Source organism: Ambystoma mexicanum, chromosome 7q (genome assembly GCF_040938575.1).
Source record: "Ambystoma mexicanum isolate Mex_15411 chromosome 7q, UKY_AmexF1_1, whole genome shotgun sequence".
Classification (NCBI taxonomy): Eukaryota; Metazoa; Chordata; class Amphibia; order Caudata; family Ambystomatidae; genus Ambystoma; species Ambystoma mexicanum.
In genome coordinates, this window is record NC_090941.1 from 833,918,567 (window position 1) to 833,938,749 (window position 20,183).

The window sequence follows — 20,183 nt, forward strand, 5'->3', positions numbered from 1 at the left end:
ACTTCTTTGTGTGTGCCACACAGCACCTTCAATGCCGTGGCACAGGGTTGTCTTTGAGACTTCCCTCGACTCCATTTCTGAGGCGACTACTATCCCCCAGAAAAGGGTAAAGTTACCATTAACTTTACTTAGTCAATCTACCACAGATCCAGTACACCCCATCTTCCATGGAGTACTGGAAAGGGTTAACTCGTATCCCTTTTTATCTGTACCTCCTCGAGCATTGTTTCGCTCTTTTAACATTTAGACTTGACTGGTGGCAGTGGTATCTACCCTAACTTTTCTACCGCGATTATATTAGATAAACGTGGTACTGTTCTTGGCTATTATATTAGCCTTGAACATAAACCCGCTTCACCAAATCGTCTTTCTCTTGGCTCCGGTTGGGTTTATTCGCCATTTCTTTTTGTTAAAGTCCTTCTTGTGTTTAACTTTGCACGGCAAACTAGGTTTGCCTTCTTTGTTCACTGTCTTTTGTCGGACTTCTGCCCAGAAGCCCTCCTCAAGGCGCCTGGGTGTTTAGGTGGGCTGAATGTGAGGGAGGGGTGTAGTCACCCCCTGCACAGTGTATCCTAGGAAACCCAAGTCGCACTTTGTCATGATTGGCCAGGGTAGTTGTCCGGGCTGGACAACCCCCCTGCTGGTGATTGACAGCCAGGCTGCGTGAATGGGAGGTTTTCGCATAAAAGGCAGGTCTCTTGGGCTAGAAGTCAGAGAGTCGCCACTGGAACTACAAGGAACTAAAGAGAAGCGGAGAGAACGACAGCTGCTGCAACTACCCCGTCCCGGTGAAGCCCTGCTGCAGTCCTGAGCTATCTGCCCTTCAACGACTCAGAGAAGATCCAGTCCGGAGTCTTCTTCCCTTGAGCTTGGTGGGGATAACCAGCTCAACTTCTACAGCCAGAGGATCCTCTTCCATGGTTGAAATCGCTGCACATTGCTGTAGTGGTCCGGATAGCCACCTGAAGAGCCTCTCCTGTTTTTAAGGAGCGCACCGTTTATTCTGTGTCGCTGCTGCCGGCCTCATCCCTGTGTGGTGCAGACCCCCTTCAGACCCCCTTCAATCTCTTGCATCTCATTTTCCCCTACATCCCCGTATAAGTACTGATAAAATCTCCGGAAATCTTAGTTAATTTCTCTCAGCGACCTCCATAGCTTCCCACACTCGTCCTCTATTTCAGTGATCCCATCCTCGGCACAACCATGCTAGAAGTCTACCCGGCTTGTCCCCTTGCCCGTGTAACTTCTCCAAGTATTTAGCAAAGCTGTATCTTCCTAATCCCTCCCAATGTTCCAGACATTCCTGTCTAAGCTCAATAAGCATCCCGTCCGCCATTCCTCCCCTATGGCAAGCTCTCTCCTTTCCGTTTTATTTTCACCTCTCTGTCTGCTAAATTCTGCTCCATCTCCCTCTGGATCCCCTGCAGCCTTTGCTATGGCAGCCCCACGTATCACCAATTTAAAGGCATCTCATAAGGTCTCTACATTAATACTGAAATACTGTTCTATTTGCCGTGCTATATCGTTCCGGAAGGGCCCATCCCGCAAGCTCTCTGCTCGCAATCTCCGCGTAGGTATTGTGGCAGACTGATTACTATGTACCCATTCTATGGTTAAGGGAGAGTGGTCTGAAAGCGTCCTACCTTCATATGAGGCTCCCACAAACTCTCCAAGCAGGTCTATATCAGTTTAGAAGTAATCAATATGCATGTAGAGACTATGCACGCTTGAGTAGAATGAGAATTCTTTCTTAGCTCCCATCAGCCACTGCCAGATTTCTTGCAATTGCAACTCTTTTTCAATAGTGTTTTAGGACTTTTGCTGGTGGGGACGTTGTCACATGCTTGCAATTTGGCCTGTCTAACGTTGGGTCTAGTGTACAATTCAAATCTCTACCCCAGATCCATGTCATCCCTCGGAGAGGAGGCCAGCATTGCATATAAGTGAAAGAAGGTAGAGGCATCCTAATTGGGAGCATAGGTATTTATCAGGCAGATCTATTTTCTATATAGGAACCTGTCACTAACACCCTTCCTCCCTCGTTATCTGTGCAAACCTCTACCTTCCAAAAGGGCACTGTTGGAGCTACACAGGAAAGCACTCCTCTTGCGTTATTAGAAAAGGCTGTCCCAAATCCCTTCCCTCCTATTTTTCGTAGGACCCAGGTTTGTTTTTCAGTTGTAAGGTGCGTCTCTGCTATCTGTATTCCTTTACAACGTATGCATGCCATTACCCTAACCCTTTTAACATAATTATTCAGTTCCCTGACATTCCAGCAGGACATTTTCAGCACTTCTGCCATCTGATTCTTTCCTGTCTCTCCCTTCCCCTTCCTCCTACTTGCAGGTGCCCAAAGACCCTTCCTCCTGGCTCCCCCATCCCTTCAATGAACTCCTGATTTCCACTATCATGCAGAACTATGCCATGCTGCAACCAAAACAAACTACATTGAGCTTGAACTAACCACCCATCAGTACCCGTCTGTAGAGGTGTAACCACCATTTATTCCACCCTAACTTTCAGAACTTGGTGGCTGAGTACCACCCGGTACGCTGAGAGTCTGCGAAGAGAAAGAAAAGAAAAATGAAGCGAGGGACTGAAGGTGTGGGCCAACTCCACAAACTAGACTTCTAGGGCCAGAAAGATAATACAAAGCCCACCAAACCTACTGCTCGCCCCAGCCCCTAAACCATAGCACTCTCAGTTGTCCATGCATTTTAAGCCTCTCATACGCTGATACATCTCTACGCCTGACAGAGTTTCAAGTGTTATTATTCTTCTCCGCCACCAGCTTCATCCGGTGAGTGTCCATCCAAGCATTTAGGTTCTCTGGAGCATCAAAGAACAGAGCTTTTCCCTTGTGTTTCACTTTCAGCTTTGTTGGGTATAGGAGCATGTATTTCATACCCTGGAGCTGCAATATTTCTTTCGTCAGGACAAATTGGCCTCTCCGTCTTTGAACTTGTAAGGTATAGTCAGGGTAAATTGATAGTGCTGTCGATCCTCTGTGGATCACTCCTCCTTCTCTGGAAAAGGCCAGAATCTTGTGCTTGTCTCTAAAGTTTAGTATTTTGGCAATAATCAGCTGGGGTGGTGCACCAGGGGTGGGGGGGGGGCTCCCCTCACCAATGCCTTGTGAGCTGCTCTACTGTGAACCCCAGTGGTAGTATTCCTGGACCAACCTCTTGGAACAGCATATTATCAACATACGTGGTGAGGTCTCTACCTTTGTCTCCCTCCAGCAGTCTCAGGATCCGAATGTTACTTCTCCTTGCACTCCCTTCTGCATCATCCACCTGGTCTTGCAACATCCGTACTTTTGTTGTCAGTTCCTGGACTTTCTCCTGCAATTCCGTTGTGGTAGCTGGCATTTTGCCTACTCTCTTGCGCCTCACCCACCCTGCGTTGCAAATTGTGCACATCCTCCCACAGGAGGCCAACATCACATTTTATCTCATGAATGCAGGACTCAATTGACATTCTGAGAGCTGCAATTGCCTCCAGGATTCTAGCATCTGCTCCTGCCGGGAGCTCTTGGCTTCCGGCTGTTGACCGCGTCTCGGCGTCCCTGGAGTCCTGTTTCTGCTCCCATTTCTAGCAAACACGTCCATCTTTGCCTGCCTTGTCTTTGCTGGGGTTTTCTTCTTTCCCCCCCTCCAGCATATGTCCCCTGTGTGCACTCCAGGCCCCTGCCTATTGTAATCACCTACTCAAGACCCTGCACTCCAACTCCTGTAAGTGACTCCATGGCACAGTCCTTGTTATGTCGACTCAGCACTGCCCTCTCTCCTCTGGGATGCAACCCCCAACTCCTGGCCCGCCCTGGGGGCCCTTGGTCCCGGTCTTATCACTCCACCTTGCCTTCAAGCCCCTCTGCTTCTGTCCAGGCCGTGATCACTGCTCCTCCAGTCCACTGGATAGGCCGCACTCTGCTAGTAAATCTCGGCACTGGCTGCCTCCACTCCCTGTCCCTCAGTTTCAGGGGAGGGCCAGTGGGGGGGGTCACAGTTGTGGTAAGGGAGCCAGGGGACTGAAGGCTTTACGGCAATCTCAATGTGTGGATAAGGAAGGGGGTGGTTGCCCTTGAGCCACCTCTGATGTAATATCTGTTTCCCCCTGATCGCCTGTAATCACTCTCCTCAGTGCCTCCACCTGTGCGCTCAGGGCACTGCACACCCTGTGCTTCTTGGTTCACTCTGGTAAGTCCCCTGGCTCACCATCTTGCTGGTATCCTTCTCACCCCTCTTTGTCTGTGGTTCGCCGCGCGCCTCTCACCTTCTCCTGCAGACCCACCGGGCAGACCCCCACTTCGCTGGCTGTGTGCTGGGTTCGTTATGCCAGCTCCTCCTGCTGTATATCTGAGGCGCAGACTGCTCGATCCGCCTTCTCCTCCGCTGTTGACCTCTTATTCCTTCACTACAACTACCAAGTTGCGCTCTCCATTTTGGAATCAACGGGCGCAGGCGCTCCACTCAGACTCTATAGCAATGTCATTGCAGTCGTTCCGCGATCGGAAAGCCCTTCTTGCCGTTCCGTGATACAGCAATCTTGCTGTTGGGGCACTTTCCAATCTTACAGATACTCAGAAAGCGTATCTATAGAGGATCTTTTAGGGATCTTGGGAAGAACACAAATTCCTTGCATCTCCGCTGGCCACGCCCTCCGTGTAGGTGTTGTCCTAGATATCCTTCCTCTTCCAGGTCTACATCACATCTGCAATTCCACGCCAAGCAATTTCTTTACTTCACTGAGCTGCTTCCTCACTTTTCTGTATGGAAATTGTAAACGCTTATTTTAGCCTGGCTATACAGATTTCACACATCATCCTCGACACAGCCTTATGGTTCTTGTAATTGAGTACCTTGATTATGGGTCTTGGATTGTCAGTGTGTGGGGGTTGGGAGCCTAGGTCCCAATGTACCCTCTCAATAACGATCACCCTGAAAGGCTGCAATGCTGGCAGGGCTGTCTGGATGAAATCCTTTACAAGCTTTCCCATGGGAATCGTTGAATTAGTCTCCGGGACTCCAACATCTGCAGGTTGCTCTGACAGGCCCTTCCCTCTTGATGTTCAAGCTATGTCATTACTGTGGCCAGATCTCTCATCAGAGTATCCACCTTATACGCCAGGATGGAAAGCATGTCTCCTGCGACCCCCAATTCTCGTCTCTGCTTCTGATGTAATGACTACAAGTCTGTCGATGCGCCTCTGCATGAAATCCTGTTTGATGCCTAAGTTATCCACCGTTCCATCAAGTACCTCTCACATAACCTCCATTTCCTCCAGTACCATGTAGGTTTGGTACATTACCCTCCACTTCCGCCACCTGTGCCATGATCTCTTTCACTGTTGGATTCAAGGCCATACGTTCCTTGCAGTTGCAATATCTTCAATTTCCTTTTGTCTCGTGGTTGATTTCTGCAGGTAATGTGTTCACTGCTGCCTTGTCTCACATTCCAACCTTTAGTTCAGTTTCAGGCACCTCATAGTATGGTGCTACTTGAAATATTTTATCAGGACCAGAGGTAATCACATGGTTGTTCCAGATTTAGATTTTTGATTACTTTGTTGATTTGAATGTTCCCCCTTGCCAGTTAAGAAAACTGCTCTCTCAAAATAACTAAGATTACTCAAATACACATGCAAAATAGCAATTCATCATTTTCATTCCTAAATGGTTCCTTAGTGATTTTATTTGGCATTGTTCGTAATACAGGATTTCAAAAAATAGCTGATGCAAACTTTTAACGCAGATGTTTGTTCTCCAGCATGGATTCACATGCTCATGAATATTCCCCGTCGTCAGGCTGGGAATCCTCAGTAAAAGAAAAAACTGTTTAACTTTTTTTTTAACAATTTTTATTGATTCCAACTTCATCACCATACAGGTTAGTATCAATTATGCATTACAATTCTCATGTACTGTTTTCTGTTGTTTTCTCCTCCCCTCGCCCTTTTACCCTACCCAAGCTTACCCCGCGAATCTGCCTTTCTCCCACTTTTGGCTACCATTTTCCCTTCCCAACTATAGGCTATCTTCCTCCGGATCTGTCCGGTCGGGGAGCCACAGTGTCGTTACCATTTGTTTCCAAGCTATCAACGTGTCCGCTTCCTCCTCCCCACCCCTGTTTATAGTTTCATTCCACACCATTGTTTCGGCATTCGGCCATTTCTGTAAATCATACCACCACGCTTCTGTTTTTGGTCTTCTACTCGCTTTCCAACTCATTGCTATCCTGCGCTTAGCCAGTATATACGCTAGGTCTTTGAGTTTGCTCATGTGTTTAAGTTTACGCGGCCTGGAAAATCCCCCCTTCATGCATGCCCAGAGGGAGTCCACATCGAAGTGTATCTCCTTTCCCGCCATGAGGTGAGCCACCTCCATCCAGAATCTCATTATTTCAGGGCATGCCCAGAACATATGTACCATTCCTGCATTCACTTCTCCACACTTTGGGCATGTCTGTATTCCACCATTTCTAAACTTGGCTATCCTCGCAGGGGTCAGGTATGCTCTGTGGGTGACATATAACTGAATCTGTTGTAGCCTCACATTCCTTGATACTTTTTTATGGTATCCCTATGCTCTAACCCATATCCCATCTCCCATTGGTTGCCCCACCTCCTCCTCCCAATCATGTCTCGTCTGAATCACCTCTTTTCCAACTCTAGACATCAGCAGTTCATACACTTGTGAGACCTCATGGCCTCCATCTGATACATCATAAAACAATGTATTGATGTATTGTCCTCGATGCAAACCTACATCTTCCACCAGTGTTTCAAATTCTATTACCTTCCCATCTTGACAAACATGCCCGAGGGGCACTATACCTGCTGGTTCCCAGTGCCTCCTGACGGTCCCCCTAAGTTGCGTGTCCATCCCTGCTAGTGCCACTAACCGCATCTGTGGGGAGCACGGGATCGGGTTCCCCATTACCTGACAGACTCATCGCCAAATCTTCCTCCCGAGGTCTAATAGTCCTGTCCCTTCTCGCCGCTGCGAGAGTGATAGCCACATCCATTCATTCAGAAAGTACGGAGTGCACTCGGCCCTCAACAGTTTGGATTCTGGTGTCGGATCCTCCGATAACCACCTTGCCACATATTGAAGTTGGCTGGCCAGGTAGTACACTTCAAAGTTAGGTAATCTCGACTCCCCCTTGTTCATACGAGTTCTGGAGCTTCCAGAGCGCATTTCTATTTCTGGTGTTATGCCATATGAACCCCCTACATATACCCTGTAGTTTAGCAAAAAAAGTTTAGATATCATGTATGGGATGTTCATGAAATAGTGTAATAATATCATACTGTTGTCAATTTTGGACACTGCCTTCTCTGTGTTTTGCTTATGTTCAGCTTCAACCCCGTGATATACATCAATTCCCAGATATCTGAACGTCTCAGTTTCCCATCTTATCCGTAATACCGGCAGTTTATGTTGTGGTATTCCTACATATCAACCCAGGGGGAATACACTAGACTTTTTAGGGTTGACCGTTCTACCAGACAACATTGCATAACGCTCCATAAGCTCCAAAATATATTGCAGGTTCTCTTTGCGATACTTCAAGTACAGTAGCATATCATCTGCGTACATCGTTATCAGGTGTTGCCCTCCCTTTGTGCTGATCCCCACTTACCCATATTGCTGTCTCAAGTATACCGCCAGGGGTTCCAATGCTAAGATAAAAAGCATTGGGGACCACAGGCATTCCTGTCTGGGGGATCACAGGCATTCCTGTCTGCCTCTGCTCGGTTGCCACTGTTCTGATATGATCGCTCCCGTTCTAACTCGAGCCAGTGGTTCTCTATATAGCATTTGGATCCATTTAAGGTATGCAGGCCCGATACCATATTCCTTTAGAACCGCCATTAGCCAGGGCCCTTTGACTGAGTCGAAAGCTTTGACCACGTCCAATGAGATTATCGCCATCTCTTGGGAGCTCCCGTCTGTTTGTTCCATCACGTGGTGGAATCTCCTGAGGTTGTTGGATATGCTCCTCCGCGGGACATATCTTGTCTGATCCAGGTGTATAAGTTTATCTATCACTGGTCTTAGCCTGTTGGGGAGCACTGCTGTGGGAATCTTACTATCTTGATTGAGCAGCGAGATTGGTCTGTATGAGCCGCAGTCTGCGCTTGGTTTATTAGGTTTAAGGAGCGGGATGATGATCGTTTCTCTAAGGGACCTGGCAATGTGCCCCTATCGAATGCCTCGTTTAACATTGCCAACATCGGGGGAGCAGTTCTGACCTACATGTTTTGTAAAACTCACTCGGTAGTCCATCCGCCCGTGTGGCCTTATTAGTGGGTAGTGACTTAACCACTTGTTGTAATTCTTCTAGCATTATGGGAGCCTCCAAGTTCTCTCTCTCTACTGCCTCGAGTTTGGGGAGATCAATCTCTGTTAAAGTATCTAACACATCTATTTCCTTGTCCTCGATTTTGTCCATAAACAGTCTATGATAATATTCAAGGAAACATTTGTTAACTCCCTCCTGGGTATCTCGTATCTGCCCATCCATCCCCTGCATTGCTCTTATTGTTTGTTTGGGGGTCTTGCTTTTATATAACCAGGCCAGTAATCTTCCCGGCTTATCCCCTTCTGCATGCTGCCTCTCTATATATTTCTTATAGTTGAGGTTGCATAATCTTTCCCAGTGGTCCCTGCAGTTTTTCTGTAATTGGTGTATAGCTTTGCCTCCTCTGGGGTTCTCACACCCTCCCACATTTTAGGCTCCACCTCCCTTTCTGCGTCATGAAATTCCTGTATTATGCCATCTTGCAGCCCTTTTGATTTTAAGATTGCTGCCCCCCTTACTACCACCTTGAATGCCTCCCACAGTGTACCCGCCGATTCTACACTACCCGTGTTATGTTCAAAATACTCTCATTTCTTCCCTTAGATCACCTTTAAACACTGTGTCTTTTAATGCCTCAGCCCTTAGTCTCCATGTCGGGATTCTCGCCCTAGGAGGCAAGTGCCGCCATGTCACAATCAACGGCGCATGGTCTGAGAGGACCGCTGCCTTGTATGCTGCTCTTGTTATTTCCCCCGTTAGCTCTGTTCTTACAAATATATAATCCAATCGGGTGTACAAGTTCCGCGGGGCAGCGTAGTGCGAGTATTCTCTATTCTGTGGATGTAGCATTCGCCACACATCCTCTAATCGATACTCACTTAACAACGTACCCAGGGCCCTCGCTACCGGGGTAGGCCTTTCGCCCTTCTCATCCAACTTATCCAGCTTTGGGTCCAATGTGCAATTAAAGTCCACTCCCCATATCACTGCCCCATCCATATATGGGCTGATCTTGGCATACAGGTTTTTGAAGTAACCAATGGTATCTTAAAAACAGTTTAACTTTCACTTAAAAACTGTATTTCTCCTCTACTCTGTTAAGGATTTCAATCAGGCAATACACCCGGGTCTCAGTCTAGCATGCAATTCACAAATGAAATACTTATTTATTGTTTCTATAGGTTCAATATTCTGAGCGATATACCACTCATATCATACCCCTTCTCAAAATACCCCCAGGTCACAATGGACCAGGAATCAGGCTGGTTGGTAAAGGTGATATCTATTTAAAATTCATAATCTATGGGGCAGCAATCACCAATGTGGTGACAAATACAATAAGAAAGTAAGTAAGGCAGTTGAATCATTTATAGCAACACAGAATATAAAACAGAGGGAAAAGACAGTTTTGGCTTGTTTGAAAGATAGCGCTTAAGTTAAGATTTCCCCCTGCAAATTTCTCAACTCGCAAAGAAGCGATTCTACACAGATGTAAGTGAGCAGCAGGTATTCAGGAATAAAGAACAGTGTACAGGGTTTGAATACAATCTTCACTCCCCAAACAAGAGAGAAAAACATTTTGGACATTTTACACTTTTAAAACGACATTTGAAAATGGCTGAGCAAAGCAATGAAAAGTGTGCAAACATCCTTAAATTGATATAAATCTCTATGGGAGCAACATGAAAAAGAGCCTAGCAAACATAAGCTATAATATGAGCAACAGTACACACTTTGGATCAGAATGGAAGTTTGGAAATACTTTAATGGGAAAACACGTGTAAAACGTTTGCAAAATTGCGAATTCCCGCCTAATTTTCCCTACGCGATTTTTAAGAAAAACGGGTCAAAGACACCAAGTTAAAGTTGAAATTAAATCTCTAGCTATAAAATTGAGCAAGTTGTACAAGTTTGAATGAGAGGCGTTTTTGGAAAAATAGAAAAGAGAAAATCAGAAAATCGGTTTTAAATGACAGGTGGATTTTACTTAAACGAGATTAATGGCTGAGAAAAAGAAGAATGCCACCCGTGGATCTCCAAAGTTACGCATGGCCGCTTGTAACCCTTCACGTAGCGGATACTACGTTTTCTTTATGGGAATGATTTTATTTAATCCAAATCACTAATGGCTTTTGGTCTTATAAAACAGAAGGAAAATATCAGCGCTAACACTAAGAATCACAGACAGAGTTGCAAGAATGGTTCTGACAAGATTATGGTTCTTAAATTAAAAATGGGATAGGTTATAGATTGGGATTGGACAAGGCAATATATATTAAGGTTTACTATGATTCCTATTGATACTTAAAGTCCACTTTAAATTAAGATTGGACCGTCAGGTTCTCGTCATCACGGATCCGGTCTACCGACAGCAGGGCACTTCTGGCAGAATTGGATCAGCTGGGCGGTTCTGGTCAACGGACTGGCACCTCAGACTGGACTGGATTGGATTGGCCCTACCGGTTGCTGGACACTGTAGATTAGCGGGATGGCGAGTTTCAGCAGGCAAGCATTAATGGTAGCAAGCCAGACTGTATCAGAATTATTTCCCTTAAGTTTGGGATGGTTTCAGGATTTGGGCCTAGCTGAAAGAGTTCAGCAAATACTGAAGCCTTGGCTTTGCAAAGAAGATTAATTCAGGAACAAGATGAAGAAGTCAGGAACAGAGCGCCATGCGGAAATCAGGATGGAGTCAGAAATCAGTGTCTGTGTCCTGTGTGTTGTGAGGTTCCCCTATTTATCCTGCCAAGTAACATCACTAAGGTTATGGTAGGGGCAGACTTACAACCCACACCCACAAGGTTATGATTGGTCAAAGGCACAGTTCCCGCCTTGCTCTTTGCTGGTAGGATGACAGAAAGGGTTGTCATATTTTATGATGTGGTCTGGAAACCTCCCACAGTTATTTGGAGCAAAATTTTACTTTCCCATAAATACATATTTATATAATTATGCCTATAATAGAAACGGACACATACATTACATATTTTGTGGGTTACTTTTACATCCAACTGCCGGATCAGTGGGACCTGGCTTTGTCTTTCTGTGGAATTTTGTCAATTTTAATCATAAAGGTTTGGCCTAACAATTCCTAAGTCGGTACATATATGTGCAATCACCCTTAGAACATGGGCGCATAGTATTAGATTTGCAGCATTAACAGTTGCTGCGCAATTAGTCTTTTTGCATAACTTTTGTTCCTTACGCAGTAAGAAATCCTACCAAGTTTTCAAATGGCTAACAAAAGTACACATTTACATGTATGTACTTTTCACTTGTTTACTTATTCTTGCCACCAAGTTAAATGTCATGAGGTTCTGTGCCAAAATAAGCAAATTAACTCCAAAAATCACAGGTCAGTTTTTTTCTTCTTGCTTCCCAAGTGTGAGCAGATGGCCAGTCCTTTGAAGTTCACTGAGAAGCCTCTCCCAGCATCCTGCGCCTCCTCTGGGAGGATGGGTGTCCAAGCCTTCTATTGTCTTTGCCTGAAGCAAAGTATGCGAGGCCTCCCCATAGCAATTAGCCTTTCCTGCCAGCAGTGAAGTGTCATCCTTTCCCAGGCTACAGCTGCCAGGGCAGAATAGTTCTTTTAAAATAGTTAATTCACTCAAGACTGGGCTTAACTTTAGGTTTTACCTACATCTTTCATTAAAACATATAAAAATGAACACAGTTGATAGGTGAATTCTTACATTAGCAATCATTTGACATTTCTTAAAGAATTAGGCCTTTCAACAAAAACATGCTCTCAAAACAGGCGACTTTGCACTTTCTTCATGGAAAAACACATTAAACTGAGTCCTTTTTAAATCACATTTTCCTCTGCAGCACAGCCACACCTTATTCAGCATTAGGTCTTCCCTTGAGTGCTGGGATTGTTAGCAGTCTGGATACATGTATCCCGCCTTGGTTTAAAGTTTCTGTCTGCACAGCTGATTTTGTTACATGTTGCAATTTTAGCCACATTTTCCCAGTGGAAGTGAAAACACATGTTCCTGGGCTTCTTTTTTCCTTGGATACACTTTCTAAAGCTTCCTCTGAGCCACACTGGTTGATCCTGACATTTCAGTACCCTTTTACTCTCAATCATTCAATGGAAATAAATGGATGTAGCGCCAAAACAGCACTTTTGAAGGTTGCAAAGCTAGCATTTTAAAAGGCTTTTTTGGTTTTCAACACACTTCTGCTGCTTTGTTCCATGTTGAATGTAACAGAGTCCACTGGCATGCTCCTGCAGTGATAACTCTGGTTTCACCCCCCCTTGATTGTGTGTGGCAGGGGTGCAGCCTTTCCTTGGTTGCGACCCAAACGCAGTTTTGCAGATTTTGGCGTGCACAGGAGTCAGCGCTTCCATTTTGTGCAGTTTTTTCACCATTTGTAAAGTGATGCAGTGGGGCACATTGGAATGGGTCAAAATATCCCACAAAACCAATCACTAACCACTGGGTCATACTTCCCCCATCCAATGACAATGCTCTCCCTAAGCTCTCTGGCAGCCATCTTCAGATTTGTACTGCACGGTTTAAAGTGATATTTTCAAATGGCACATTTTCGAAATACTATTTTGTTGACACAAAAATTGGCAATTTTTTTCCTGAATGTTTTTTTAAAATTTTCTTTTTGAAATGGGGGGGTTCCCTCCCGACCCCCTGTTCTTTTATTGGCACCTTTTTTATACTACTGAAACAAAAATAAAACATATACATTTTAAAAAAAACATTCAAAATTTTTTTTCCAGCAAATTGTTTTTGACAAAATGGCATTTCGAAAATGTTTTTGAAAATATAACCGGATACCGTACTGCACACTTCAGTGTTGGGAGTCGCAGAGTTTGCTCTCTGAGCTATTTGTATGTTTTTTTGGGGTTTTAACGGAAAACGTTTGATTTTTGATTCAAAGAAGCCTGTGTGCTCTTTGCATCATTGGCCGACAGCGGGGACCGGTTGTCATTGAAGTTCTACGTCCCTCAAGGGCGAAGATCGTTGTAGATTCCAGAAGGCCCTTGGGCCTACTTCGCACCCTCCGACCATGACAGAGTAGAAGGAGGGAAAGTCCCCGTAGGCCCTGCACCAAACGCGGGCTGCAGAATGTGTTTGTGGAAGACAAGCACCTGCAGTGTACCTACTGCCTGTACCCGGACCACAAGGAGGTGGAGTACGAGCTATGCCTTGGTTTTTCCAAGAAGATGAAGGACAGTGTGGCTTAACGCCAAGCCCTCTGACCTTTGCTCCAAGCAGGATCATGCCTCACGCGGGACCGGCCGGTCCGAGGAGTGGTCTTCGAAGTCCTTTGAGGGCGCCTCATCCGTGGGGGCCCAAGATAAGGCCAAGAGCTGCAAGTCCGAGTCCACCGGGTTTGCCTCAGAAGCGGGTCACAAGGTGGATAAGGCACAATCAACATTACCTTCCGCCTCCATTACCAGCCGGCAACCGAGCTCCTCTTCGAAGAGGAAGTCATCTACCCTGGCTAAACTTTGTGAAAAATCTGAGAAGCTGCGGACAGAGGAGAAGGCCGAACAGCCCAAACGAGCTCAACCGGCGCAGGCAAAGACCTAGTTGGTGACTGTGTCAAAACTGCTACTACCACGACAGCTAAGGGCGCTGATCCTGCGAGGGTAGACCTCGTGGCTCAGAAACTATCCTTAGCCCCCAAGGCGAGACATAGCCGCTGTGACTTTGGCAAAGTCTGCAGGCATGCCAGAAGTGGCAAACCAGCTCAGTCCCTGGTTTAAGACCGTCAGGGGGGAAAAAAGAAGGATGCGAGGAGGCCACGAAACAGCCCTCTCAGGCCGTCACCCAACCCATGGAGGTCTCGTCCACAGATGACGAAGACCAGGAGCCTTACATATGGTCCACGAGGATGTGGAAGAGGAGGACAATGGCGCAGGGCCTAGTTTTCCTGTTCTGCCATCTCAACCAAGGGACATTTCCTTGGATATTCTGTCGACTCTACACACATTTGTGTCAGAGATCCAGTTGAGGATGCCTCCGGCTCCGGTACCTGTGGTTCCCCAGGTCCCCGATCAACCTCCAATGAAGAAGAGGAAGCGTCATCTGATGTTCCTATTTCAACCTCTGTCATCACGTTGGATCCCTTCTCCCCCAGCAGACCCAGACACAGGGACGGATACGTCCACGACGACGGATGATGACAAGGATATTGTTGCAGCGGACAGTGAATCTCCCCATTTGGATGCTCCTCATAGGGTGTCCCCACCGGATGAGGTTGGATCGTTCCACTCCATGATCTCCAGAGCCTCGGAGCTATTCCAGCTGGTTCTTGAAGAAACCAAGACGGAGGGCTTCTTGTACCAGAGGCGCAAGGCCAAGAGGAAGATGATCATGGTGGTGCCCCTTGTGGATGATATTTTGGATGAGGGCCTGGACAGCTTTCCAGATCCACAACCTAGGAAGCCTACAGAGGCCATTCCCAAGCCTACGGTAGCGGAGAACAGCGTTGCCATCGCCCACAGGGCATGACTCCGGCGCCGAAGCAAGCCTGAACTAGCCAGGATGTCGGGCCCACACTTGTGCACCCTGGCGGGAGGCCAGCTGACGAGGTTAGTCAGTGAGTGGAGAAAGATCACCACCAACAGATGGGTGCTAGATGTTCTCGCCCAAGGACACTCCCTGCAGGTGTCCGCGGATCCCTCTGGTTACCCGTCAAAAGCAGCACATCCCTGAGCTCCTGGAAGAGGTGCGGGCCATGCTGCGGAAAGGGGCGATGGATCTAGTTCTAAAATGAGTCTATTCCAGATACTTTCTGGTCTGAAAGTATACAGGGGGCTGGAGGCCCATCCTAGATCTACAGCATCTGAACAAATACCTAAAGTCCCAAATATTCAGGATGGTCAAGTTGCAACACGTGCTCGGCCAACTGGAAAGAGGAGACTTTCTGACATCATTGGACCTGGAGGACGCCTACTTCCACTTCCCCATTCACAAGAAGCATTGAAAGTTTCTATGAAGTCGCCCCCGAGAGTGTTCACGAAATGCCTGGCACCGGTGGCGGCCCATCTGCGTCTACAGGGCATTCATGTATATCGGTACCTGGATACCGGACAATCCACACTCGCGTGCTAGTCGACGGGGACACAGATGCGACTGTCCGGCTATTAATCGATCTGGGATTCTCCGTCAACTAGCCAAAGTCCTGCTTAATGCCATTGCAGAACGTGCTGTTCCTTGGTGCCAGACTCAATACAGTGTCTTGCCTGGCCCCATCCTCAGAGGAGAGGATAGCAGCCATTCTAGGGAAGGTGCAACTGCTGTTGTCGACGAAGACGGCCATGGTGCGGGCCATCAATTAATTACTGGGCATGATGTCGTCCTGCATCTACCTCGTCCGGCTCTGCAGGTTGCAAATGCGCCCATTGGGTACAGGTGTCCGGATGCTTCATGGACAAGATCTCACTCAACGAGTTCCAGCAGGGGATAGTATGGTGGGGTGTTCGCTCCAACATCGCCCAAGGCACAGGATTTCAAAGCCTGCCATACCCGGAGACGGTCACCATAGACGCCTCCCTAGAGGGATGGGGAGCGCACACCTGACGCCTGCATGCCAGAGGACTGTGGCTGCCAGAGGAGAATGATCTTCATATCAACATCCTTGAGCTACGGGCAGTGTTCTGGGCCCTCAAGTTGTTCCTCCCGTTTCTGAAAGGTAAAGTGGTGAGGATCTTCATGGACAACACGACCACCATGTTTTACATCAGGAAGCAGGGGGGCACTCGATCCCCGGCCCTCTCCAAGAAAGCGCAGGACTTGTGGTGCTGGGCCGTCGGACAGGGGATGTTCCTCTTCCCTCTCCACCTGGCTGGAGTCAAGAACACCATTGCAGACTCCCTCAGCAGGGAACTGCACTCCTGCCACGAGTGGGAGCTTCCACGGACCGAGGAGCCTGGGGGACGTGTTCTTCTTGCCGTGGGAAGGACTGTTTCGGTACACGTTTCCTCCATTTCCTCTCCTGCTACGAGTCATCAATATACTCTGTGTTAATGCAAGATGATACTCATCGCCCCACGGTGGCAGAGGCAGATTTGGTACCCAGACCACCTCAGCCTGTCGGCGTCGCCTCCGGTCAAGCTACCAGTGGTTCCGGATGTTTTCACCAGAGATGGAGGCGCGATCCTTCATCATGACCCAGGATCACTGAACCAGAGGCCTTGGCTCCTGCAGGCTTAGATTTGGTGGGTATGCGTTGCCAGCGGACTGCAGAGAGGTCCTCACCAATGCCAGGGAGTCGTCGACCTTGAAGTGCTACGATCACAAGTAGAAGCGTTTCGCTACGTGGTGCCGGTCATAGAAGGTTACCCCTCTGAGCGTCACGGCCCCCAGATCCTTCCGTACCTGCTATCCTTGGCCAAAGCAGTACTGGCGCACACCTCCATCAATGTACATCTGGCGGCTATCTCCTGCTACACCAGGTCACCAGGAAGATTTTCACTTTGGTCCCACTGACTCCTTAAGGAGTTTCTCAAAGGACTTTTAAGATCTTTCCCGCCGGTGAAGACTGTCCCCGGTGTGGGAACTCAACGTGGTTCAGACGAGGCTCATGGGGGCCCCCTTCGAACCTTTGCATCAGGCCCCACTCAAGTTTGTCTCGTGGAAAACAGCTTTCCTTGTGGCGATCACCTCTGCCAGAAGGGTAGGTGAGATCCAGGCCCTACCCTTCAAGCAACAGTACCAGACTTTCCACGAATTGATGATGGTGCTGCCTACGCACCCCTCTTTCATGCCGAAGGTTCCGTCTGAATTCCACCTCAACAACACTTTGGTATTACATGTTTTTTTCCCCAAAACTTTTGTCACTGGAAGAAAGGGTCTTGCACTCCTTGGACGTTGCTTGTGCCCAGAAGTTCTACGTGGCATGCACAAAGAATTTTCAGAAGACTTCACAACTGTTCATGAGCTTCGGTCCTGTGAACCATGGGAGGCCTTGTCCACCGCTTCCATTTCAAGGTGGCTCTCCGGTTGCATCACGCACTGTCATTGGTTGGCGAACTGACCACTGCCCTGCCATCCAAGAGCCCACTCCACCAGAGCGATCGCTACGATGACAGTGTTCCTGTCTGATGTGCCCCTGTTAGACACCTGTAGGACTGCTACGTGGAGATCCACGCACACTTTCACGAAGTTCTACTGCGTCAACAGGGATTCCAGGGAGGAGTCCAGAGTTGGCCAAGCAGTGCTATGCAACCTGTTCGCTTGAGGTGAGCCTATTGTAGAGGTAAGTGTCTGTTGAGCCTTGCCACCTCCCGTGGTTGTGTAATGCTGTACTGCTATGTATTAGTTATTCATGAGTATTTGAATTCATGCCAGACCCCATGCTGGAGAAGGTTTAAGTTACTTACCTGTAACTATTGTTCTCCAGCATGGGTCTGGCATGGATTCAAATGTGAACTCTCCCTCCGACCCCTCTGCCGCTCTTCTTGCTCCTACTGCCACTGTGCATGCTTACCAAATCTGAAGTTGGCTGCCAGAGGAGGGGCTTAGGTAGAGGACTGTCATTGGATGTGGGGAAGTATGACGCAGAGGACAGTGATTGGTTTAGAGGAGAAACAGTTTTTAAGTGAAAGCAAAATTTGTTTTCTTTTACCAAGGATTCCCAGCTTGAAGACAGGTAATATTCATGAGCATGTGAATCCATGCCAGACCCATGCTGGAGAACAATGGTTACAGGTAAGTAACTTAAACCTTATATGGTGGTGGGAACAAAGCATTTGTTGTTAAACTGGTGAAAGTAAAATGCAGGGAAGTTGAAATATGTAGTATACATTTAAATTTGCATTACAAATTATGTGTTACCATTTTCTGTAATGTGTGCAGCAAATGTAAGGGACTAGAAAAAAATCAACTTTTCTTTTTCCTCTAGTTTCCATCTGCCTTTGAATTTAATGAATATTTTCTGATTACTATTCTGGATCACCTGTACAGTTGTCTGTTTGGAACATTCCTTTCCAACTGTGAACAGCAAAGAGTGAGAGAGGTAAGCCTGCCAAACTACTGATGTGGTAAACATCCTGGTTTGTTCACCCATGAATAATTACACCACTAAAAGTAAGTCTGTACAACTTAATTTCTATTTCGTAAACACTATTTTTCATTTTTTGTAAACATTTTTTACATGTTCTGTTGTATCACTGTTCTTTGTCAGGTCTTTGTAATAAACAAATTATGTTGGCGTATATATAATGGCAACAAACAGTTCTATTAAATGAGTGTGTTTTTGTGGTACAGGCATACGTTGTAGGTGATCGAGCCCTTATCAACTTTTTTAAAGTCCATCACCTTACAATAATTGCAATGTACATTTTTCCCACCCTAATACAGAATATGTGCTGCCAGGACAACTGATTACATTGTTAGAGTTGGTTGCAATCTGGGAGATAAAAGACACTTCACGGGGGATGACTTAAGAACCCTCATCGCAGGGGTAGGCTGTATGTATGTCTTTACTTTTTTTTAATTCACTTGCCAAAAGTTCACTTTCACATTTGCCTCTTCTGTTCTTCTGTCTTTCACTTCTTCAAACATGCACTTTGTCATTACACGGGGAGACTCCCTTGACCCTATCTTCTTTACTCCCCCATATTCTTCCTGCTACCCCCCTTGACCCTCAACCCTAACCATACAGCTAACCTTACCATATCCATTACCACCTTGACAATGTGAAGATGAAGATAGAGTAAAGGTAAGAAGTAAATGCACGAAGAAGTAAATATCTGACAAAGTAAATGCAGAAGAAGTAAGTGTAGAAGAAGATATTTAGGCAAAGTAATGGGGGGGTGATACTGGCCCGGCATGCTCCCTTTGGTACCAGCCTTCCACACGGGGCAGCCTCCCCTCTATCAAGCAGCAGAACCCACACACCCCAGCAGGCCTCCCAGCCCTCCCCCGAGGGCAAAGCTCTAAGGTGTCAAGGCCAGCGACCCCGAAACCCTGGAGTGCCGCCCCCACCCTTGGGTGCTAGTCTCCCACGTGGGGTGGTGTCCCCCTAAGCCAGCAGCAGTCATCGTTTCCCAGTGGGGTCCCTGGCCCTCTCGGAAGGGCAAAGCTCTGACACGGCCTGTCCAGAACCTCAGATGGCCGGGGGTGCTGCCACTTTCCTAGGGTGCCAGCCTCCCACATTGGGTGGCCTCCCCACTACCCGGCAGCGGCCCCTGTCTGCTTAGGCAGGAGACCCAGCCCTCCCCAGAGCACAAAGCTCTAAGGCGTCGAGGCCAGAACCCTGCATGGCTAGGGATGCCACCTCTGCCCTTGAGCACCAGGCACCCACGAGGGACGGCAGCCCCTATCCCAGCGGAGGACCACGCGCGCCCCATCAGGGATGCCCTGCCTGGAGAACAAAGCCCCAAGATGTTGGGGCCAGAGCTTCGGACAATCAGGGGTGCCACACGTGTCCTTGGGTGACAGCCTCTGACACGGGGCAGTACCCCCCTATCCCAGCGGCGGATCTTGCGTGTCCCGGCAGAGGCTCCACCCCTCTCCATAAGGCAAAGCTCCAACACGCCAAGCCATAACTGCAGACTGCCCTTTGGTGCAAGCCTCCCACACAAAGCATTTGCTGCCCTGCCCGGCGGTGGTCACTGCACCCCCCAGGAGGGGCACCAGCATTCTCCTGAGTGCTAAACTCGTGTGCCTAGGCCAGAACCCTGCGGGTGCCCCCCCCCGTCTGCTGTACCTCCGTCCTACCTTTTCCCCTGGCCCTGGGAAACCAACTGCCGATGGGGTGCGACGACCCCCTGCTCTACCCAGCGGCATCCTCTTTGCCCCTAATAGGGCCCCAGGCCGTGAAGCTCTAATGCTTTTAAAGCACTGGGAGGGGCCTGGCGGGCCTTTGCCAGGGGGCCAGGCACCCTTCCCGTCCAGGCTCAT

General features: G+C 47.8%; 1 protein-coding gene across 10 annotated transcripts in view; it reads left to right on the plus strand.

Moving 5' to 3' along the window:
• The window catches only part of MTMR2 (myotubularin related protein 2), a 1,647,725-nt gene that overhangs the window by 1,143,784 nt on the left and 483,758 nt on the right, over window positions 1-20,183 (plus strand). For all 10 annotated transcript variants that reach the window (XM_069639182.1, XM_069639183.1, XM_069639176.1 and 7 more), the window contains one exon: window positions 18,181-18,294. In XM_069639182.1, the coding sequence (XP_069495283.1) occupies window positions 18,181-18,294 (114 nt within the window). The remainder of the gene's footprint in view (window positions 1-18,180; window positions 18,295-20,183) is intronic.